Here is a 21,584-nt window from a genome sequence, read left to right as displayed (position 1 = left end):
ATCACAGACACAAAACAATCACTGTATAGTCAGTGCCATAATTTAGAACTCTCTTCAGACAAAAGGTGTCTTTTTTCTGGAGATACATTTCCAGTATGAAGAATAATGCAGTACATAGGGCTACGAAGATCACAGTCACGTAGCGATATCAAAAATTGCTAATGGTGTGCCACCAGAGTCTCTGACTCAAACTAAAGAACAAAACCTTCTGCTCATTGAACAGTCTGGATCCAAGTACAGTACACTCTTTCATATCTGGCATTCCATTACCCAGGACTCTCAAATAACCAGCACTTTAATCAAAAGTAAATTTTAGCTACCTTTTCCATAAGTACAGTATAGTGAAAGCAAACACAAATAAATACAGCAAACAGTATAAATTTACAGTGTACAATACTACTGTTGCTGGTAAATAAAAGTACCCTGCATACATTTTTATTTGTTTCTTAATATCTAATCTTGTTTTTCTTTCGTTGCTAGGTATACTCTCTATTACCTGGAATATCTGAATATCTGGCAACCTCCCCATCTCGGGGCTGCCAGATATGAAAGAGTTTCCTGTACTCTTGTGGAAAAACTCCCTCTGGGACACTGATCTTCACTGTTTCAGTGAAAAAAGTTATGAGACAATCTTGGCAGTGATTTGCAAAAGAGCACATGGTCTGTGTTTAGCTCCATTTCCAATTGCTTAATATTGGAAATTAATCTCTTATGACATAAGGAAAGAAAAATGTAAATACACTTAGCTCCTTCAATGCTTTATTTGCACAGTTAAAACCAAATCATCGTATGAATTCCCAAACTAGGGCAAGGACTAGTTTCCGTCACTTTTTCCAGAGTAACTCCTTGTATACGAACACTGAGCTTTTACTGGAAACCTTTATATTTCATAGACCAATCCAAAAAAGGTAACATAATGTCAACTCAAATCTGCTCACCTAATAGTATTTATGGCTTTTTTTTTTTTATTTTACAAGCCACTTTAATACCTACAATCACATTTTAAAATCAGACAATACTTTGCAGAATGCACAAGGAAGTTTCACCATTTGCCTCTCTGGCCAGAGCTCTTGTTCTCAGGGCATCAGAGCACAATACATTTATTTTAATGCCATTGAGTTAGAGAGCCTACAGTTTGCATCACATCTTTTAGGATTAGAAATCTTGTACTTTTCTCAGTGATGTACAAGAAGTTACAGATTACAGTATATTTTAGAGGATATTTAAAAAATACTTAGAAAAATGAATTTTTGGAATCATATCAAACGTAGGAGTAAACTAGAATGGTCAGGCATAGATTTCAAATGTTTTTCACCATCCCCAAAAAGGTGAGTTTCAAACAAATAACGCCTTTAGCCAAACAAACAAAAAATAAAAACAAGTCACCTTGGCAGTAGATAGATCCTATTTCCTGCTCATATCTCTTTTTCCAACCTTCACAGCATCTGATTGCAAGAAAATCATTTCCACACCCTCTCTACCCAAAACCATTTCATCCAACTCACGGTATTTACTTTCACCTGCAGCACTAGTGTATTTTATTTTAGAGATACAATTGCTGTCTCAGTGTTTCAGTTTAAAGTTCTGACCCAAGAAGTGGTCCTTTGACAGAGGGAATAAAGTAGATCACCCAATGCACATTTTCCACCTTCAATTAGAATGCACATTTCTATGAATGGATGGAGAGTCTTGCATTATGAAACAAACAGGACTGCTTTTTTCTTTATAAGTGTCTCAAATATGGACCAACATTATCATTTTTGCATAATTAATCTTTTGTCACTTACTCAAGTACAGCTAGAAGAACATTTTTCAGCATATTTAAAAAATTTTCATGTTTCAGGAATGTCATTCAAGACTTGTACAGGATGAGACTACACTGAAACAAGTACTGTAATAATGAAGAGTAAATGAAAGCTGAATGAACAATTCTTTAAAATAAGGTTTACATATATAAGGATAGATTCAGCAGCACTCTAAACACTGATTTCTAATTTGGGATTTATTTATTTTCATTTCGTATCCAGATCAAAAAAAAATTTGCTCAGAACAAAAGTGGATCACTAAATGAAGCATTTATTCTTTAAAGATGTGAAAGAAAAAAATCTTACTTGTAATGAGGTGTGAGATACAATTCCAGCCTTAATGGTCACACTGTAAAATATTTCGCAAAAATAATTTAATGCAATTTCGATCTATCAATGGTTTTTCTTGTTTTGCTGAAATATATATGCATAGACCCTAAATATTTACCTTAGCTACACTGCATTTATACTGGAACCTGACAATGCTCATTTGGATGCAGATTTCATTGCTGCTGAACGAAGTCCGTTCCAAGATTTAAAGCTTCACGTTTTTCATCCAGTCCAAATGAAGTTCCATATCAAAATGATAAAAATCAAAGCTCCTTTACTCCAGATCCACAAGGAAAGACACTGATCAATTGGATTTCTTTATATCACAGATGCCATAATGCCCTTAGGGTTTATGATGCTCATGAACTGTTGACAGAACCCTTTAACTTTAAACTGTCTCAAAATTTATAGTTGCTCATATCTGTGGAGAAGGAACTGTCAGCAGACCAGTCGGCTTGATCTTGTTTATGCCTCCATCCAAAATGCAGACTTTTGGATACTTAATTTTCACTAGATGAGCTGCAAACTGAAAGAGATACACACTGTTAGTATGCTGTGCATTGTACTCCTTTCGCTGAACTAAAAAAGTTGAGTGAAACAAGATGACCTTAATAATAACTCTATATATCGTGTACATTCACCTGTGAAACCCAGAACAGACTGCTTTTCTATCTACTACTCTGGCGTAACAGCCCATATTTGATTGTTTGTGTGCACTGTATTGAATTTGGTAGTCATGAAAAGTATCAAATTGGTAGCTCTGAATTCTCTTTACAGACACACAAGATTCTTTAACATTTGACATACAGGAACATCTCTAGTGGTGTGTCAGAGTAGATAAACAGCAACAAAGGGTCCTGTGGCACCCTATAGACTAACAGAAAAGTTTTGAGCATGAGCTGTCGTGAGCACAGACTCACTTCATCAGATGCTAGTCTTGGAAAGAGTAGATAAAGTTTACCATATCCATCCATTATGACCAGTGCTTCACCCTGACATTCAATTTCCCAAACATTGTCTGGAAAACACATAGCCATTTCCCACCCCCCCAACTTAAGAAGTCAGTTTCTTCCTGATTTTTTTTTTATAATCTAGTATCTATTTGTACAACTCACAGGGAATATGACATACTAAGAAATGCTTCTGTGCAGCCAACTAAACTACCAGTTTCAACAGGGCAACATCCACTGAAGTGCCACCATGTAAACTGAATTTGGAACACTAAACTAGCTAGAAGATTAATTTTTTTTGTTTAATCCTCCATTTAAATGGCCATGATACTATAATAGCTATCATATAACAGCTATTAAGATGATGCACTTCAGTATTGCCTGCTCATTCCCAAGACAAAAAGACAGAGGTATTTCTTTTAAGGGCCATAAACAAAAACAACTGATTGTAGTAAACTATTAAACTTCTTCCCCATCTGGAATTTTCACCTCGCAATGTGTGTTTTAAGACACCCTTATTGTAAAGCATTCTGAACATCCCCATAACTCATTTCCATACATCTGTACATCAAACAATGTTATTACATTCCTTTCCCAGTGATTCAGGTTAGACTTGGATTGGGAGTAAGAATTCAGCACATGGTCTGTGAGCAATGAAGGTTTATTTAGACAGTAAGGGAGTCACAGCTAATCATACTGATGGAATTTTCAGAGTTATATCTCCTTGGAGGTACTACTCCATGGAAGACTAATGGCAAGTGCTGCTGATGTATCTTTTTCTTTCATTGCCATTTGGCAGTCTATGGAAGATTAAAAGGATCAAACACAAAACAAAGCAAAAATGAAAAACAAACAAAACAAAAAAAAAACCAAAAAACCAACCAAGCCCTCCTTTGCCAAGTGATTAAGCAAGATGGGACACATAATTGCCAAGTGGTCTATCATGTACCATGTACCCATGTAAAGCACTCTGAACCAGAGCTTCTTATGATATGCACTGAACTATTACTGAGCTCTATTCAGACTCCACTATATTTACAGTCACTAATACACACACACACACACATTCATGTATGGATGACATACGCATGGGTTTATTTAAAAAAAAGCAGTACTGTGCTCTGTTCATCACTAGTATGATAGAAAAATTACCATATGCTCTTACTGACACTTATCTCATCCTGCATCTATATTTCATGTCATACTTACATCATATATCTATCACTTTTTACTCTCATGAGTAGTTCCTTAAGAGCTACATACAGCATTTATGTATGACTAATGGGAAATCTCAGCAAGCGATCATAACAAATGGTGTCCTCATCTCCATAAAGGTATCAAAGTCCATGACAGAAACTAGCTCCTACAACTTGAAGAGAAAAGAGCACGCAGGAAAAAAGCGGCTCCCAACCAAGAGGCATACATTTGCAGTAACTACCGAAGACTATGTAAATATTGGATTGGCCTACTCTCTCCCATGAGATGTTGCAAACCATCTACATCATAGGCTGCAATTCCCACCATCTCACATCAATTAAAAGATGCCAACAAACTATAAATAAGGATTTAGCAAACACTGTTATTAATATGATTGCCAGTTCATTTTATCTAAATAGTGAATCTGAACCAGACATAATTGCTTCTCATATAAGGCTTATACATCATAAATCTTGTACTACACAGTACGTTTGTTATGTCCCAGGAATCAGGTAAAACCTACAAATGAGTTTTCACTGCATATTTGATAAATGTCCTACTTATCCTGTTGGTGTGCTGAGGGAGCCCCACAGCAACCAGACTGGAGAAGTCTGTGACAACAGGAAAACAGCAGATGGAGAGGGAAGAATGTCACAGAAACAGAAGAGAGTCTTTCGTAGCTGGATGATCTGGGGAGGAGAGTGACATTGTACAGAAAGGAGAAAAAAAACTTCTGAATAGGAGTCAGGCAGGACAAAAAAAGTAAGAGTGACACGGGGACAAAGTGACGGAATAAGAACTCTTGCAGGTAAAGAGCTGACTGGAATTTGAGAAGGCAGCACTGATTCTAATGAAAAATTACATGTTCCAGGGGAAGAGAGAAAGAAGCTGAAGGAGTCAGTGTTTGGGAGAACTGACGAGATCACTCTTCAGGAAACTCCAAGAAATCCACTGATAGAACTTACCAAAGATTGCCAGGGACAAACACCAAGGACACTACCAACATGATCACTGACTGAAGCAGTTAATTATGTCAGCTGCCTCACACTGATGTATATAATGTCAGCTGCTAGGAAGGGATGACGAAACAAATGACATCCTGGTCAAAGCCCAAATTTTAGTGCAGTCACACAGGAGTAAGGTGTACATTAGCCTCCTACCTGCATGTAATCAAGCTTCCTATAAATCAACCAACAGAGGACAGTTTTTTCCAGTGTAGAAAATAAAGTTACCTGTTTCCATAATTGGCTTTCTTTGAGATGTGTTGCTCATGTCCTTTCAACTTAGGTGCAAGTGCTTGCCACGAGCACCAGTGCTGGAAGCTTTTTCACTCAGCAGTATCCAGAGGGGAACAGCTCTAGTGCTCCCTGTAGTGGTGTACCTGTACCTTAGTTCAGTGTTTTCCCAAGTGTGGTGTGCATTCCACCAGTGGTACGCAAAAGGATTTCAAGGGGTACGCAGAAGAAAGTAAGTTACTAAAATCAGGAGATAAGCACTGGGATTGCACTGGGAGAGGGGGTATGCCAATGAGGCTGAAGTCCCGAAAGGGGTACGTGAATGTTTTAAGTTTGGGACCAACACCTCCCCCCACATGCCATCCCTTCTTATCAGAAACACTGGTGGAGGAAAAAGAGGATGGGATGTTCAATGGACATGAGCAACACACATCCTGAAAAACACCAGTTACAGAAACAAGTAACTGTCTTCTCTTCTTGAAGTGCTTGCTCACATCCATTCAACTTAGATGACTCCAAACAGGAGTATACGTTGTCATGCAAAACACAATATAGCTCTGCTGAACCCAGCATCATCAGATGACCACACTGCAGCCTTACAGATGTCCACCGAAGTGGCTTGTGTTCTTGTCAAGTGCACCCTAATGATTGGAGGCAACGGCAACGTTGCCCTGGAGAGCACCAGGTTGCATTACCACTGTGAAATAGAAGGAAAGGACTTGAGTGAAAAATCTCTCAAGGCCCTCTAGAAACCAAGCTTTCATGTCCTGGGAGAATACAGCTTGGCCTTGGATCAGCAGAAGGAAGGTTAAAATTGCCTTGATTTTTCAGACAAAGCAGGTGATCAAAAATGGCCTGCAAAGAAGCATGTGAGGAGGAAAGAAAATGCCCCACTCAGCTGCCCAACAGGGAAAATCTGGTCCACTTCACTATGTGCATGTGTCTGATCCAGGGCTTCCAACTGCTGAGAAGGACTTGTCCCATCCAAACAGGATTGCTCCTCCAGATTTAGCCATGCACCATCCATGCTGGGAGGTGGAGTGAGGGGAGCCTGGGGCATAACAGCCATCTGACATCCTGAGACAGCAGGTCCAGACAATTCAGCAAGGGTCTCAGGAGGAACAGTGCCAAGCTCAGCAGCAAGCCAAACTAGTGCAGCCAAGCAGAGTCAATCAATGTAGTGGTCAGTTGCAGAAGAACTTTGTACATGAAAGCTTAGGGGTGATGAGGCATAGGACAACATAGAAACCAATGCAATTTGGACCTTACTGATGGGCCATGGCACTGGTACCTTGGAAGACTAGAGAACTCCCACTCATCCGCAGGTTACCAGGGTCCCAAGCTTGACGAAGAGATGCGAGATGCCACTTTCCTATCATGCTTTTGTTTTTAGTTAATGGTTTATTGCTAAAGCCAGTCAGAGAAAAACTGCCTGTGGTCAATAGATACGTCAGCATGTTTTGTACTCAGAGAACCCAGTGTCGAACCTGAGATAACTTTTGACTGCAACAATCAGGATGACCTCAATCTTGTATTGTTTGACAACGAGCAGGAACCTGCTGACAGGGAATGGCAGAAATGCATACAGCAGGCCCCCTGTCCAGAGCAAGAGGAAAGTGTCAGAGAGGGAACCTTTCCTAGACCCCACCTGGAACAGAACTTACAACACTTCCTGATTAGCTTGATGATGAACAAATCTACATGGAGAGTTCTCCAGCTCCAGAAGGCGGCGGAAACCACCTCTGGTTTGAGTGCCCATTCATGGTGAGATGTAAAGTTGCTGCTCAACGAATCTGCCAGCATGTCCATGCAGGAGGCGAAGCACTTCCAGATGGATTGTATGGTTGATGCAGAAGTCTCGGTGTTAGCTGTAGTTGAACAGTTCCAAGAACGGTCACTGTTGGCAAGAAGGAACTAAGGGAAGGAAGAGCCTGTGACACCCTATATACTGCAGGGTGTGTGCACACCACTCCAGAGGGTGCCAGAGCCGGTCCCCTACGGAAACGGCTAAGGGTAAAACTTCTAGTACCAGTGCATGAGATGAGCCCATGAGCAAGCACCCAAAAAAGTTGATACAGGAGCTTTGTACTTTTCTGCCACAGCTAGATGCAGACTCTTTCAGAGTGCGGACTCTTTTAGAGTGGAGTGACATTTCCACATCATATTGCTCTCCGTGGTTCCCCCCGTGCTCATTTTTCCATATTTCATCTGTGGAGGTTATTGCAGCTAGGACTGTAGTGACGCTGAACTGCCACTGAGGAGAGCTGGGACCCTGATCCTGAATCCTTAAGTAGTATTTACAGTAAAATGCACTCCCCATTTTGAATTACCATGCACGTGTATTTCCTCTCCTGATGAGCATAAAGGGAAGGTTTTGGTTTGCTAAGCTATGCCATTTTAGAGTGGTCATCCAGTAGCTTGCTTTAGGCATTGTCCAACCCATATAATTTAACCTCCAATAATCACAGAACCCATCCCTTCCTTCTGGGACACCAGCAAAATACAGTCTTCTCTTGATGTCCTCCCTCCATCACTCCACATTATGGATGCCAGTTGGAGGTCATTACAGACATTGCAATGAGGGCACTACCTGGCAGCCCTGGGAAAAAATCATGATGCACAGCATCAAATGGTTCCATGCTCCAAAACTGGAGCAGGCCAGGGTCTGGCCATAACAGCTACCTAACTTGTTTATTTGGAGAGGGGTGGAAAAAGGGACACTGCCAATTTCATGTTCTTTTATTTTATGTTGTGTCCTGAAAGGGAAAACAGCTGTAGGAGTTGGCATTAGACTACACTTAGAAGTGCTTTGTTGGCATTATCAAAACTTTCTTCAGTCTCCTAATGAAGTTTTTATATTTCTCTTCTTGAATGCATCAGTTCTTGTTTCTTGCACTATGCAAGTCAGCCAGTGAGAGAACAGGAGCGTGTGCATCTCATAGTAATCAAAAGATCGGAGATGAAATTGAGCAGAAAAATGCTCCAATGCTCCCAGGAATCTGATCCTGCCAAGGAACACTATGCAACTTACGTTATCAAAAAATGTAAAAGGGTTAGTGCTGGCATGTGTAGTCTCAGTGGAAAGGGGAGAAAAGATTATTTCAAATAAAACAATAGTAATGAAATGCAGAGAGAAAATTATCTCAGAAACAGACTTTAAGAATCAACATTTTCAAAAGAATAAAATTCCTGAAATGTAGATACTATAAAATACTGTGATCTTCTGAACCATTTTCGTGGATTTCTTCTATGGTGTCAGCAGAAGTAACTCTAATTTCAGAACACTACAAATCAGTCTCCCATATGACTGCACACCTTCGCTTCATTCTATCATATTAATGTGTATGGAGTCATTTTCTTTTTGCCAAGTACTAACACAAATTATCAAATTAGGGGCCTCAGGAATATTAGGCACCTAAGCCACATATTTTGCAACTAAATAAAGGTGACTTCATTCATCGTGTGCTGTGAATAGACGTCAATCAGTGTCGGGGATGCTTAGTTTGGAATAACCTACAAAACTTGGTATTTTTAAAAAGGATTCTGGGAATATAAATAAATTGTGCAAGTATTATGCAAACGTCCATTCCAACGATCATTGTAAAATTCTTCAGTCTCTTCCTTCCTCGTAAATCTCCATGATCTCAGACAGATCATGGTTCCCTCAAATGTACCAGTACTCAGATTTACATTTTTGACATATTATAGACAGATAGAAATTTGCAAGAATTCACTACTTAATATCAAAAATTTTAGATGTTTGTTCATTGAACAACAAAAGTTGAATACCATTGTTTTATTCTTTGTTTGGACATATAGGTGCATACAGAATTCAATTTAATTTCCTCATGACACATCACAGGACATGAGCGTGTGGAAGATCTATGGAAGTCTTTGAATGGATTGTTAAAGCATGGCTAATTTTCATCAGATCTCTGATAAGGGGTTTAGGAACCCTGTCCTTTTTTGGGTTCAGCATCAATTAATGCCACATAAAATATGATCCCCTTTCACAATGAATTACGGAGCCTAAAAACATTTAATATTTATGCATTCTTGTGAGTAAAACTCCTTTACTCAAATGCTCAAAAAGAGGCCCAGGCATGGTTGCAGCAAATTCATTTTAACACAGTGTGAAATGTCATATTTCACTAGCTCTCTAATACAAACATACACGGCAGGTTTGACTCTTCTTTCCATCGTTTAAGTACCATCATGTATCAAGAGCCATAAATAATCTCTACAGTTTAACTGGGAACCTTAGATTCCCCTATGGATCATTTATCAAACTGTGTTTATAGAGGACTACTCCAAGCACTAAAGCCACACAGCTTTCAAGAGTATCCGTTGTCTCACACAAGACACATCATGGTCTCAATGTATACATCAGAGACTCCTCTGACAGAATGCAGTTAGAGCCATAATGGATTATAACTCTCTGCAGACTAGCTATGAGGGTAGTGATGTTTAAATTTCTTGCTTTGACAGAAATTCCTGTGGCAAGGGAAAATTAAAGGGTGCGTTGGGAAGGATGAAGGAACAGCATACCGTACGAGAATACTAAGTGAAAGAATGCAAGGCTGCAAAACTACACATTTGAAGAATAAAAAGGCAAAGAGATAGTTACATAAAAAACTGTGTGCTACCTGTATATTGCTGCAAGATTACTCAAATGCAAAATGCAAACAGTAGGTTGACTTTGAATCTAGTGAAGGGGCATACACGTGAATTAAAGAAATTATTCACTAACATGCATGAACAAGCTTTCTCTGTTGCACTAGGCAGACATGGAATCCCACAGCTTCAGAGAAGGTATTTTTAGTTCAATGACTTCTAAACACTAGGGGTTTGTCTATCTGGACACTTACATGAGTTCAAGACAGGGCACACACAAGCAAATGGGGCATATGGATCTTGCTGATGCTCATTAAGTTCTTTGGTGCACTTTGGCCTACTGCTTTCAAGACGCTCCAGATAAATGACATTGCATTCTGATACTAAGGTGACAGACATTAAAATGAACAACTTGCTAGGTACTGTTTCTTGATAACTATTCAAGTATCCCCATACACTGAAAAGGAAGAAAGGGAAGGAGTTAAGGTATAATTTTAGCTGTAAAGAAGTATGTTAAAAATGCATTCATTGTTCTAACAAGATCAAGAAGGAATTCTTTCCATACTGAAGATGGTTCACTTCCCATTTCATAACTTCATCTACAACGTGATAGCTGAAAGGTGCTACACACAAAAGTTTGAAACGATGCCATTCATCTATAGAGATGGACAATTATTATCAGAAAATGGATAAGGTTATATGAGTGACAATATACATGAAAGAAGATTCAATGCTTGGAGCATTATCTTCTGTAAAGGAATGTAAAAATGCAGAAAGCAAACACAAACATCCCTGAGAACAGCCAAAGGAGTAACATAATCAAATTCCTGAGACTGTTGTTATAACACAGCTAATTTGCACCAACCAAAGCACTTTCATGAAATCTAAAGCTCCATACCAATATGACTGTGTGGTCTGTGAAACAATAATGGGGAAAAATAAAAGTTTAGGATTCAACTAAAACTGTTTCAATTTATAGTGAAGTGTTTTTTTAAATTTTGTTTTTTAATGCCCTTAGTCTTCCAGGATTTCCAAGAAATTTAGTTTAAAAGGGATAATGTTCTTTTGAAGCATTTCCATTCTAATCTACAGCACAAAAGGCTTGGTTTAACTTCAACTTTTTTCTGGCTTAAAAATTGCTTTATTTGCTTAAACATGTTTAAGAATTGCTTAGTGACAGAAGTCCATCTAGGGCCAAAAGGTTCTGCCCAAAGACCACGCAGTCACTCAAGTCTCCTTTTACTGTACCACATGGTTACTATAAGGCCCATGTGGATCTTCTCAGTTTCAAAACACAACTTACAAGGTTGACATGTTTGAAGATGCATGGCATCTCAAGATCAAATTACAGGCTTGGCCCTATCAATCTTTCATGCCTCCACAGAGAACTTGTGGGAGGTCAAGCACCAAGGTATGTCAATGTTTCCCCCAAAATTCACAGAAACTTCTGGAGAGGTAAAGCTGAGGGTTCCCTGACTCTACCTCCTGAAACCAGAAACATCCCAGTGTAATGAAAAAGACAGCTCAGACTCCTCAAATAACCCTATCAAACTTTCTGATAATTGTCAGAGGCATTAGCCTTATCAAGGATAACACAAGCTGGACTGCTTTTGATTTATAAGATGGCAAATGAACAGTGGGAAACTTCTCCTGAGTCTGTTCCTTTTTTAATGTTATGTTTTTAACCTACTTGCTAGGGGGCAAGGTAAGGCCTAACTAAATAACGTTTGTGTAGTACTGAACACTAAGTGCAAAGTAATTAAGACCAGGTGTAGGGCTGAGATTATATCTCAGGATGATCTCATGGCTTGCAGCCCTGTGATCCTGAGGCATTTGAAAGCGTAGAGTGGTGATGATAAAAGCAAGGATCTCTTTTTGCTGACTTTGTATAATATCCACTGGGAATCATATGGGCTTTATCATATTAGCACTCAGAAACTGCACATTTTATTATGTATGTGGAAACAGCTGTTCACGGAATGACTCTCCCAAGACCTTTGAAATGAGGGCCTGATCCAAAACCCACTAAAGACAGTGAAGGATTCCTGTTGACTTCTGTGGGCTCTGAATCCAGCCATAAGAGAGCACGAGTTCCTTTCACAAGGCAAAAAGAGAAAATCATGCAACTTAAATTAAAAAAGAATCTCTCAAAGGAAACACATTCTTCTTTGACTGACCCCTACAAAATGCCTTGGCCTGATTTTCCCCAGGTCCAGATTAGCAAGGGTATTTAGGGAATTTAAACCTTCAGCTCAAAGAGAGAACTAAAAGCAGAGATGGTGCAAACAGCATGAGGGGCCAGCCAACATGACTGTCATGCCTTGGACAGATATAGCCTCATGGCAGGTAGTCCCTTCCCCGTCACTCTCAGTGCCTGGCTACGTTCTGCTTTTAGCATGTGTGACAATCTCCCTTGTCAGCCCCTGTTGGTACCTGCGCTTCCAGGCGGTTCTCTGTTGTGCCTCAGAGACTCACGGAGAGCCCCTTATCTGCCCAGGCCTTTCCAGAGGCAGGTATCTCCGCTTAGCGAGCCATCCTCATCACAGGCAAGTCCCGAATGGGGAGGATAAAGCCAGTCCCCTTGCAGGCCCATGCCTGCTCCGGTGGAGTAACCCTCTGGGGAAGGGTTGGGGGTGTCCAGAACCCGCCTTCTACCCTGGACTCCGGCCGAGGGTCCCTAGGAGGACAAGACACAGCTGGCAGGGCCTACACCCCTGCCTCAATGTAGCAACCTCACCCTGGGCCACTTCTCCCACCAATTCCCTATGGTACGTTTACACTATGTTCTGCTCTGCTCCTGTTTCCTGGTGCACCTTCCAAAACCTTCCCCCCTGCTACCAGGAGGGGAGCCTTTTATAGGGAGTGCAGGGCCCCAGCTGGCCATGACTGCCGATTAGACTCAGCTGTGGCTGACTCCTAATCAGTCCCAGCTGCCTGCCCTAATTTGGCTCACGCCAGGAACAGTAAGGCACTAGCTCACCACCCAGCAAAGCTACCTTCTAGCAGGCTCCTGCAGCCGACAGGCAGCAGTCTGCCACACATGCTAATAGGATCAGAGCTAGCCCAGATATGTCTCTTCAGGCTGGAATTCACACTTCCAGCCCTATGATGCTTAGGCACTTCTGTAAACACAGCTAGATATCTACCTGCGTATGAAGGCATGTAAATACACTTGTAAATCTGGTCCTCAGGTATGTGTGTTTTTTTAAATGACCCTTGGTTAATATTTCATCCACCTGAAAGTTCAGGGATCTCTGTTTGTTTTTTAATTAAGTGAGCAGGGTGTGGGTTTATAAACAGGAAAGTAGCACCAACCTTTACCCTGCAGAGACTAGCCTCTTAAGCTGGAGTTTTCAAGAGATCACTAGGGAGTAGGCATCACAATCCCATTGCAATTCAATAGAGTTTGGGCACCTAATGCCATTAAGTTCCTTTGAAAACTGTGGCCTCCATATAATCAAAATGATCAAACTTCTCAGTACAAAATTCAATACTTTAAAAACAGTGAAAAATCTTGAGTGCTGTGCACAGATAATCTGGAAGGAGAACTTACGTTAACAACTTTGGCAATTGTATGGTGACTGCTTTATCTGCTTACTAGAACATCCATTGTATAAAATGATTTAAAAATAAGCACCTTAAAAAGTAAACGTAACAGCTGGAGAGAGGCTTATGTTTTAAACTTTGCTGATTTTAAACGATAGTATGTCACTGTCAGTATTCAGTTATATAAACAACATGCCAGCAAAAATACATTGGTAATTGTTTCTCAATATCATAAAACAGTTTGCTTTTAATTGCCACCCATTTCCTCTCCACATGACTTTTTTTAAAGCAAAAGGGAAAGTGCCCATGTGAAAGCGCCACCATGCAGATTCAGACAATGTGTCACTTTCATAAGGTAAATGACATTTTCTTGGGCCAAGAATGTGTCACACTAAAGAGAGGTTGAACTTAAACCTTTCCTTGTGCTTTGTAAAAAGAGTCAATAAGACCTCACACAAAACCCAAACTGCTCGTCTTTGCTCTTGAGAAAATTCATAGCTCTTATCTCATAGCTACTCTTGACTGGTGAGAATCATTACAGTATTATGGTACAACTTGCAAGAGGAACTTCAAAAATGATTTACATCACAGATTAATAATAAAGCAATGACTTAACCAGACCAAACTAATCAGTGTAACAATCTAAAGTTCAAACACTGACGATTCACAATAATACTATAAAAACCCAGGATTGATGATTCATGAAGGCCCACTCTATGGCTCACCAGCTATCTCTTCGTAGTGAGATCCTACACTATTCCCAGCATTCTGTCCAACAGTACTTTCCCACAGTAAGGAATAGAGTCTAATCATTATAATCAACAGATTAAGAACATTACTATACCAAAGGGATTGCTTCATTGCTCAGAAATGATTGGCTGGTGATTGAAGATTACAGAGATAGACTAGTATAATCTTTGTGCTTGTACTACTATCAGGAAAAAATGGATGGCCTGAAAATATTTTTTCTAATTACACATTTAACTAAAAATAAACACATTAAACAGTCTGAGATAGTCAGGAAAATGATAGACTTTCTCCAAACACACCAACCCCAGTAGTACGATATATCACTATTAAAGCTGAGTCACTAAGTCACTCTTGGACATTAGACAAATCACTCGATCATTTCTAATTTCAGTGACCCTGGCTGTCACAGACTAAAATGGGGCTTCATAAAAAAACAACCCACAAATAATGCATTTATATATTTGGGTAAATAAATGTTGCCTTTCTTTCCACAAAAATATCCCCTTATCACATTTCTGTGACTTATACCATTGATCTATGTTTTACTCACAGATTATAAAACTTCGATGAACTCAGACTGTTCACCTCTCATCCAATATCCTTTTTTCTACAGTGGTTTCCTGCTGTTCCCAGATACCGGTAATTATCTTCCCAGTAAGGAAGGCTCAGTGCAAAACTCACAAGTACAGCCATCATCCAGGCAATTAATATTCCATGGGGCCAGAACTTAGTGCAATGCACTAACTACACTCTGCTTCAACCTCAGTTTCTCCCCTTGCTAATATTTCTCTGCTAATAGCACATTCATTCAGATTTTAATAAATCAGCCAACATATCTGTTCAAACTTTAGGGTGAGTTCAATTAAGGGCTTATTGAAATATAGGACTTAGCATGACTTAATCCTGGCCTAGGGAAGTGTTTAAATGAAGCCAAAAAAGACAGTTACCTGTTCTGTAACTGGTGTTCTTCGAGATGTGTTGTGCATGTCCATTCCAATTTGGGAGTGCGCCAGGCGCATGCCCCGTTGCTGGAAAGCTTTTGCCCTAGCCAGTAGTCCTAGGGTCGGTGAGGCGCCCTCTGGAGTGGTGCCCGTTTGGCTGCCCATATATGCACCACCCACCCCACCCCCTGTTCAGTTCCTTCTAGCCAGCTACTCCGACAGAGGGGAAGGCAGGAGGGTTTTGGAAAGGACATGAGCAACACATCTCAAAGAACACCAGTTACAGAACAGGTAACTGTCTTTTCTTCTTCGAGTGACTGCTCATGTGCATTCCAATTTGGGTGAATGCAAGCCAATGTCTAGGAGGTGGGGTTGGAGCCCTGAAATGAGAGCAGGACAGCCCTGCCCACCGCAGCGTCTTCCTGTGCATGCTGCGTAACTGTGTAATGCGCTGCGAACATGTGAATGGAAGACCAAGTGGCCACCCTGCAGATGTCCTTGATAAGGATCTTGGCCAAGAATGCCGCAGAGGACGCCTGTGCCCTAGTGGAGTGAAACGCCGAAATGGGTGCCAAGTGCACTTTCAGGGAGGATAGTGACAACCCTGTCTGGCTTACGGCCAGCAAGTAGTCTAGGATACATGGTATTGGGGCCTCTCCTGGGGACAACCCCTTTTGAGTGGCCCATATGGTAAACCTTTTCCATTTGGCTACATATGTTACCCTCATAGAGGGTTTCCTGCTGGTCAACTATACTTCCCTGACAGGTTCAGAGCAGGCCAGCTCGACTGGTCTCAGCCATGGAGCCTCCATGCTGTGAGATGCAGTGCTTGGAGAATGGGGTGCCGCAGTCTCCCCTCCTCCTGTGTCAGCAGGTTGGGGTGCAGCGGAAGCACCTCCAGGGCACGAATGGACATCTCCAAGAGGGTCGAGTACCAGTGTTGTTGAGCCCAGGCTGGGGCCACCAAGATAACTGATGCTTGGTCCGATTGAATTTTCAACAGTGCTCGGTGGATAAGTGGTATTGGTGGGAAGGCATACAGCAACGGACCTGACAAATGAATGCTGAAGGTGTCTTCCCAAGAGCCTGGACTTCGGTTCTGGTAAGAGCAGAAGGTCCTGCACTTCACGATGAGACGAGTGACAAACAGGTCTACTGGGGGATGTCCCCACCTCTGGAAAAGTGAACTCCGTAGTTCGGTGTGTAATGACCACTTGTGGTCCATGAAGGACCTGCTGAGGCAGTCCGCTAGGGAGTTGTGAGCCCCAGGCAGGTAGAATGCCCTCAGGAGAATCTGGTGTGGGATTCAGAAGTCCCAGAGTATGAGGGCCACGAGACACAGGGGTGACGGGCGTGCACCCCCTTGTTTGTTTATATAGTACGTTGCCACAGTACTGTCTGTGCTGACTGCTACACACTGCCCCTTCAGTTCGCTCAGAAACACTTTGCATGCCAGCCGCATTGCTCTGAGCACCCACATGGTTATGTGGAGTCAAGCGTTGGTCTTGCTCCACAGAGCTTAAGTCTGTCGGTCCCCCAGGTGTGCTCCCCAGCCCAGGTCCAAGGCATCTGTGACGAGGGAGAGGGAGAGTTGCGGGGGATTGAAGGGCACTCCCATGCAGACCGACTCAGCTTCTAGCCACCAGTGAAATGCCGTTCACACTCTTGGGGGGACTGTAACTAACTTGTCTATGTTGTCCCTGACAGATCCGTATACTGAGGCATGGGGTAAAATTTCCAAAGACTGCCTAGGGCGGTAGTGGACAACAAAAACATGTGTTTGAAACCTGATATGGCAGCAAGGTGGCCAAGGCGACTTTTGGTAGCATACAAAGTGGCATCACATCATATAAAAAGGGAGGAAAAGGAAACTTCATATGGCCCTAGAGTCACTATTAAAGAGGCAAAATCCTTGTTTTACTCAGTCTTTACCTCACTCCCATAGACTGCTTTGCTCAGTTTCTTTTTTTGACCTATTTTTAATTAGTATCCATGTTACCTTCGTGTTTCAAATAGAATGTTTCAAACTTCAAGACAACTGCTGGGAACTGATTTACCAATGTGTGGGATGTCTTCAATAACGAAACCCACTGAAACAACAGGGTATTTTTTCCTCCCTGCATCCTTTTCCCAGGCAGTCATTGAATGGTAAAACTCTTATTAAGATAGATAATGATGTTTTATGATTTACAATGTAATTGTTGAAAGCTGCTGTGTAACTCGCCATCAAAACGTTTAAAACTTCCATTAAATCATCTGTATTTGGCATTTAGCATTTTATGCATTTTGCAGTTGGTCCTCTGAGGAAGGATTCATGTATTCATATGTTTAGGGAGCTATTTTTTTATTTAAATATATTTTCACATTGAAATATTTATCATACTTACTCAGTTCTAATGCACATAATTGCATGTGCCACAGATACTCACTGATCTGAGACTATGCGCTATATAGCCAGCCCTCTTTTTTGTACCCGCCATGCAAGTGAATAGATATGTATCACTGAATTAGTTTTGTAAGTGACCAACAGATATTTTTCCTATCTGCACACTAAGGATGCACTGAAGTGCTTCAAAGAACCCCCCGCAAACTGATATATTTTGTTATTAGCCATATGAACAGTTCACAACATTTTAATCTTCCTTATCAGGCCTTTGGCTAATGTCCTTTTTGAGTACAGGGATTTAAGAGATTCTGATGGAACTACATTATCCTATTTTTCAGAAAGGAGCATAGAGAAAGAAGATAATTAGTCAAAGAGCTTTACTTAACAAAAAAAAAAAAAAAAAAAAAAGAGGAAAGTTTCCAAGTTAATTTCTCTTCAGAAGAAAAACTGTTAAGAGATGCGCTTTCACTCCTCTTTGGATTGCATTGTAGAGTCATGGATGTTCAGCCACAGAAATAAAGAGGCATGTATGCTTCTGTATGCTTAAACAAAGACACATCACCACTCTCAGCTTACAGAAGATGTTTAAAGGGATGTATCCTTCTCTCCTTAGCACTTGGGGCACACTGGCCCAAGGACATCCAGAAGACTGAAAACCCGACAAGTAAGTGCCAGTTTTCTTCCTGTCTGGGTAGAATTTTTCATTTGTTTAGGCGTGAAACCATTCTTTATGTCTCATTTCACTCTTTGAACATCCTCCCATGAATGTTCCATTTTATCATTTTACAGAGGTGGCAAGATGACCAAGCCTTTTCACAAAACTACATTTAACTACTATAAATTCAGAAAGTGGCTATTTTGAAAAGACACTTTTTAAAGCTGTAAGACAATTACCTCTTTCTTTTTTGTTTTAAACCAATCCTTTTCCATCAAACAGTGGCATTTTCTAGATACTGAACATTTAAATTAAATGGAAATCCTTTCTTTTGAACTGAAGAGGCAAAAACCCCACACTATGCAGGACTTCTCAAAATGTGTATATGGATTCAATTGGCTAAATACCAGGCAGAGATATTTATTTATTGATGTCTGAAAATACACAGTCAGTCCATGGATATTAGAGAGAGTAGATGTTATAAACTTACGGCAGCCGTGTTCTTCACCACATGTCCTACAATCACAACAACTCTTCCTTTGAAGCTCTGGAGCGTAGCAGTAGCAGGGCACTGGATGAGCTCTCCTTCGGCAGTGAATGCTGAGCCAAACGGAATGTTGATACTGCCTGAAATGTGGCCTCGATTAAAGCTGATGGACAGCACAGTAAAGGGAAACATGCAAAAAGAAATCAGGATACCCCCACACCTGCTGTACCACATGCAGCTCACTGGGGCTGGGGTCTCTAAGTGTTACCACAATACAAACAAAAAAAACAGAAGAGGTATGAACTCAGCTCTCAGATTTGTACACATGCACCATTCCCACTGAAGTGCAATTTTACCACAGAATTTGGATGGTTCAGTTTTAATTCATAACTGTAAATTAATTTTCTGTATTTTCCTCTATCTTCATTGCTAATGCCAATGATGGATGGAAGTTTATAATTTACAAGCAGCTCCCTCTCCTTTTCCTGCCTTATGTGACACAGACTAATTTGTTTTCACTGGATTAGTATACACCAAGAACCTCGTTTACTGTTTATCCGTACGGAAAACAACAGCTGCCACCTCACAAAAAACATAATAGCACAAAGATTTATTTGCTGTTTAAAAAGGGACAGATGGTATTATTTTGAACTGTGCAGTGGTCAATGGGTACTTAGTTTCACAGGAGGAAGCAAAGATTTGTGCTCAGGGACACGTTACTCTGCCTGTTTTATCAGCACTCAGCCTTATAAAGGTTTAACTGTTCTTAAACTGCCATGAAATTCTTCCACAAGGAGTAACTACTTTGTATTCACTGCTGTACTTAACCCTGGAGAAATCAAGTGCCATGAACTAAACCACAAATTAAAGTGTTAGCAATTGTTCTTTGTAAAATTCACGCATGTGTCTGTAAGTCTTTGACATGGGGTGGAGATGAGTACAATGCACTTTTTCATAAAATCACCCCACAAGTTCCATCTCCCCTTCCTTTTTTTTTTTTTTAACTAATTCCTTTAAATCAGTTTTCATTATGAGCATGCACTCAAACCAATGCAGTGATAGAAGCACAAGGATCCCAAAAGAGAACTCAAAAAACCATCTCCAATACAGTAAATTTCTGAGCAGCTCTCAAAAATCTACAGCTGTGCCTTGTAAAAATAAAAGGTTATTGCCATGATTTCTCTCAGGCTGGAAACTTTCCTCTAAAATCTTGAATACAGGGCCCTTCACTGAAGCAGGGTAGCATGTCACATTTCTGCCTTGTTTTACATTAGCCCTGCCATTCTGAAATTGCCCTCACTTAAATGTTATGGTACATTTCAAACTAAGAACAAAATCTCAAGCCATGGCTACCCTAGTACCCCTCTTTCGAAAGGGGGATGCTAATGAGCCACTTCAATGCAATAACTGACGTACCCTTTAAATTGAATAAAATACATTTACTTAGCGTAACGACATTCGTATCTAACTATGCAGACTTTTTTCTTGTTTGTGATCTTTCTAATCTTAAATGACCATCTTAACCTTTCTAATCCTTAGCTGATTACAAAAGGCAGAGTTTTGTGCAACACTGAAAGACCATAAAGTACTTAGAGAGGACCTTCATAAAAAGCACTGCCAGTACTTCTGCTAACATTTTGATGAAAAAAGAGGCTAAGACAGAACTCCTAGCTTTCTGTTGCAACAGAAAGTGCTCTGAGCATGTTAATTTTTCATTACAAGATTGTTTTCTAAGACAAAACTGGGTAAGAAAGGGGTCACTAGATGTTATGCTTGTAGCATGTACTTCATTACAATGCAGAATCTCTTACTATCCAAGAACAACCTTATAGTGAAGCTATGCTGAACTGTTTAAAAAATGTAAAGAACAAGAATCCACGTTTCCCACCAAATCACATTAAAAGCTGCTATGTTCTTTCTTTCCTGTAAAATAACAACATTGTGTTTGAAAGGGCACCACATGGGTGAAATATTAAATTAAATTACCGAATGATTATTGTATAGAGGGATTCTCTTATAAGTGTTCATACTGAAATATTCTGTTGTAAAGCTCACAAAGTGGTATAGCATTTTTTGACAGTTAGGGCAATAGTAATCTGTAACAGGAAATACAGAATAAAGATACAGACTTTTGGGAGGCTTTGTTTTTTTTTTTTGCATTGAGATGAAAATAAAAGGTACTCAACCTTCAAACACTGAATGGATATTTCATAGCTTATGTGATGTATTCCTCTTAGGATTTCAGCTACATTTTCAGAATACCTGATAGTCAGTCAACATCTAATGTACAGTATGTTCTCTGGGAGACATTGGGACAGTCCCAGATAACAGATCAATAGCTTTTTTTTTTATTATCGGTACAAGCTCATTTTTCAGCAAGTATAGTCCTCACTTCTTACAACCCTGAAGACTTGACGTTTGCTACTTAGCTACACAATAGTTGCATCATGAAGTAGCAGCAGCTTCCCACACCCCTTATTGTGTCTCAGACTGACCAAACAGATAGACCAACCAGGGTCTTGTAGTGGTGAGTCTGCTAACAAGAGACCCATTTAGTGAAATTCTCACGAGGATTTATTATGCGAATAGCTACAGTCTTTATAACAGAGTCTATTTCCTGTATAATTGCTCAAGTTTCTGCTGGCTTTCTAAATAACATGGCAGATAGAAAAGAGGACCAAATTAAAA

At 40.4% G+C, this 21,584-nt stretch overlaps 1 protein-coding gene across 1 annotated transcript in view; it reads right to left on the bottom strand.

Moving 5' to 3' along the window:
• Positions 1–746: 746 nt before the first annotated feature.
• The window catches only part of TBCK (TBC1 domain containing kinase), a 165,434-nt gene continuing 144,596 nt past the window's right edge, over positions 747–21,584 (bottom strand). Inside the window, exons 27-28 of the mRNA XM_074993470.1 lie at positions 18,900–19,059; positions 747–2,661 (exon numbers count right to left, since the gene is read on the bottom strand). Of these exons, the coding sequence (XP_074849571.1) occupies positions 2,551–2,661; positions 18,900–19,059 (271 nt within the window). The 3' untranslated portion in view covers positions 747–2,550. The remainder of the gene's footprint in view (positions 2,662–18,899; positions 19,060–21,584) is intronic.

This window comes from Carettochelys insculpta, chromosome 4, assembly GCF_033958435.1.
Source record: "Carettochelys insculpta isolate YL-2023 chromosome 4, ASM3395843v1, whole genome shotgun sequence".
Lineage (NCBI taxonomy): Eukaryota > Metazoa > Chordata > Testudines > Carettochelyidae > Carettochelys > Carettochelys insculpta.
This window is presented reverse-complemented; position numbering and strand designations above follow the sequence as displayed.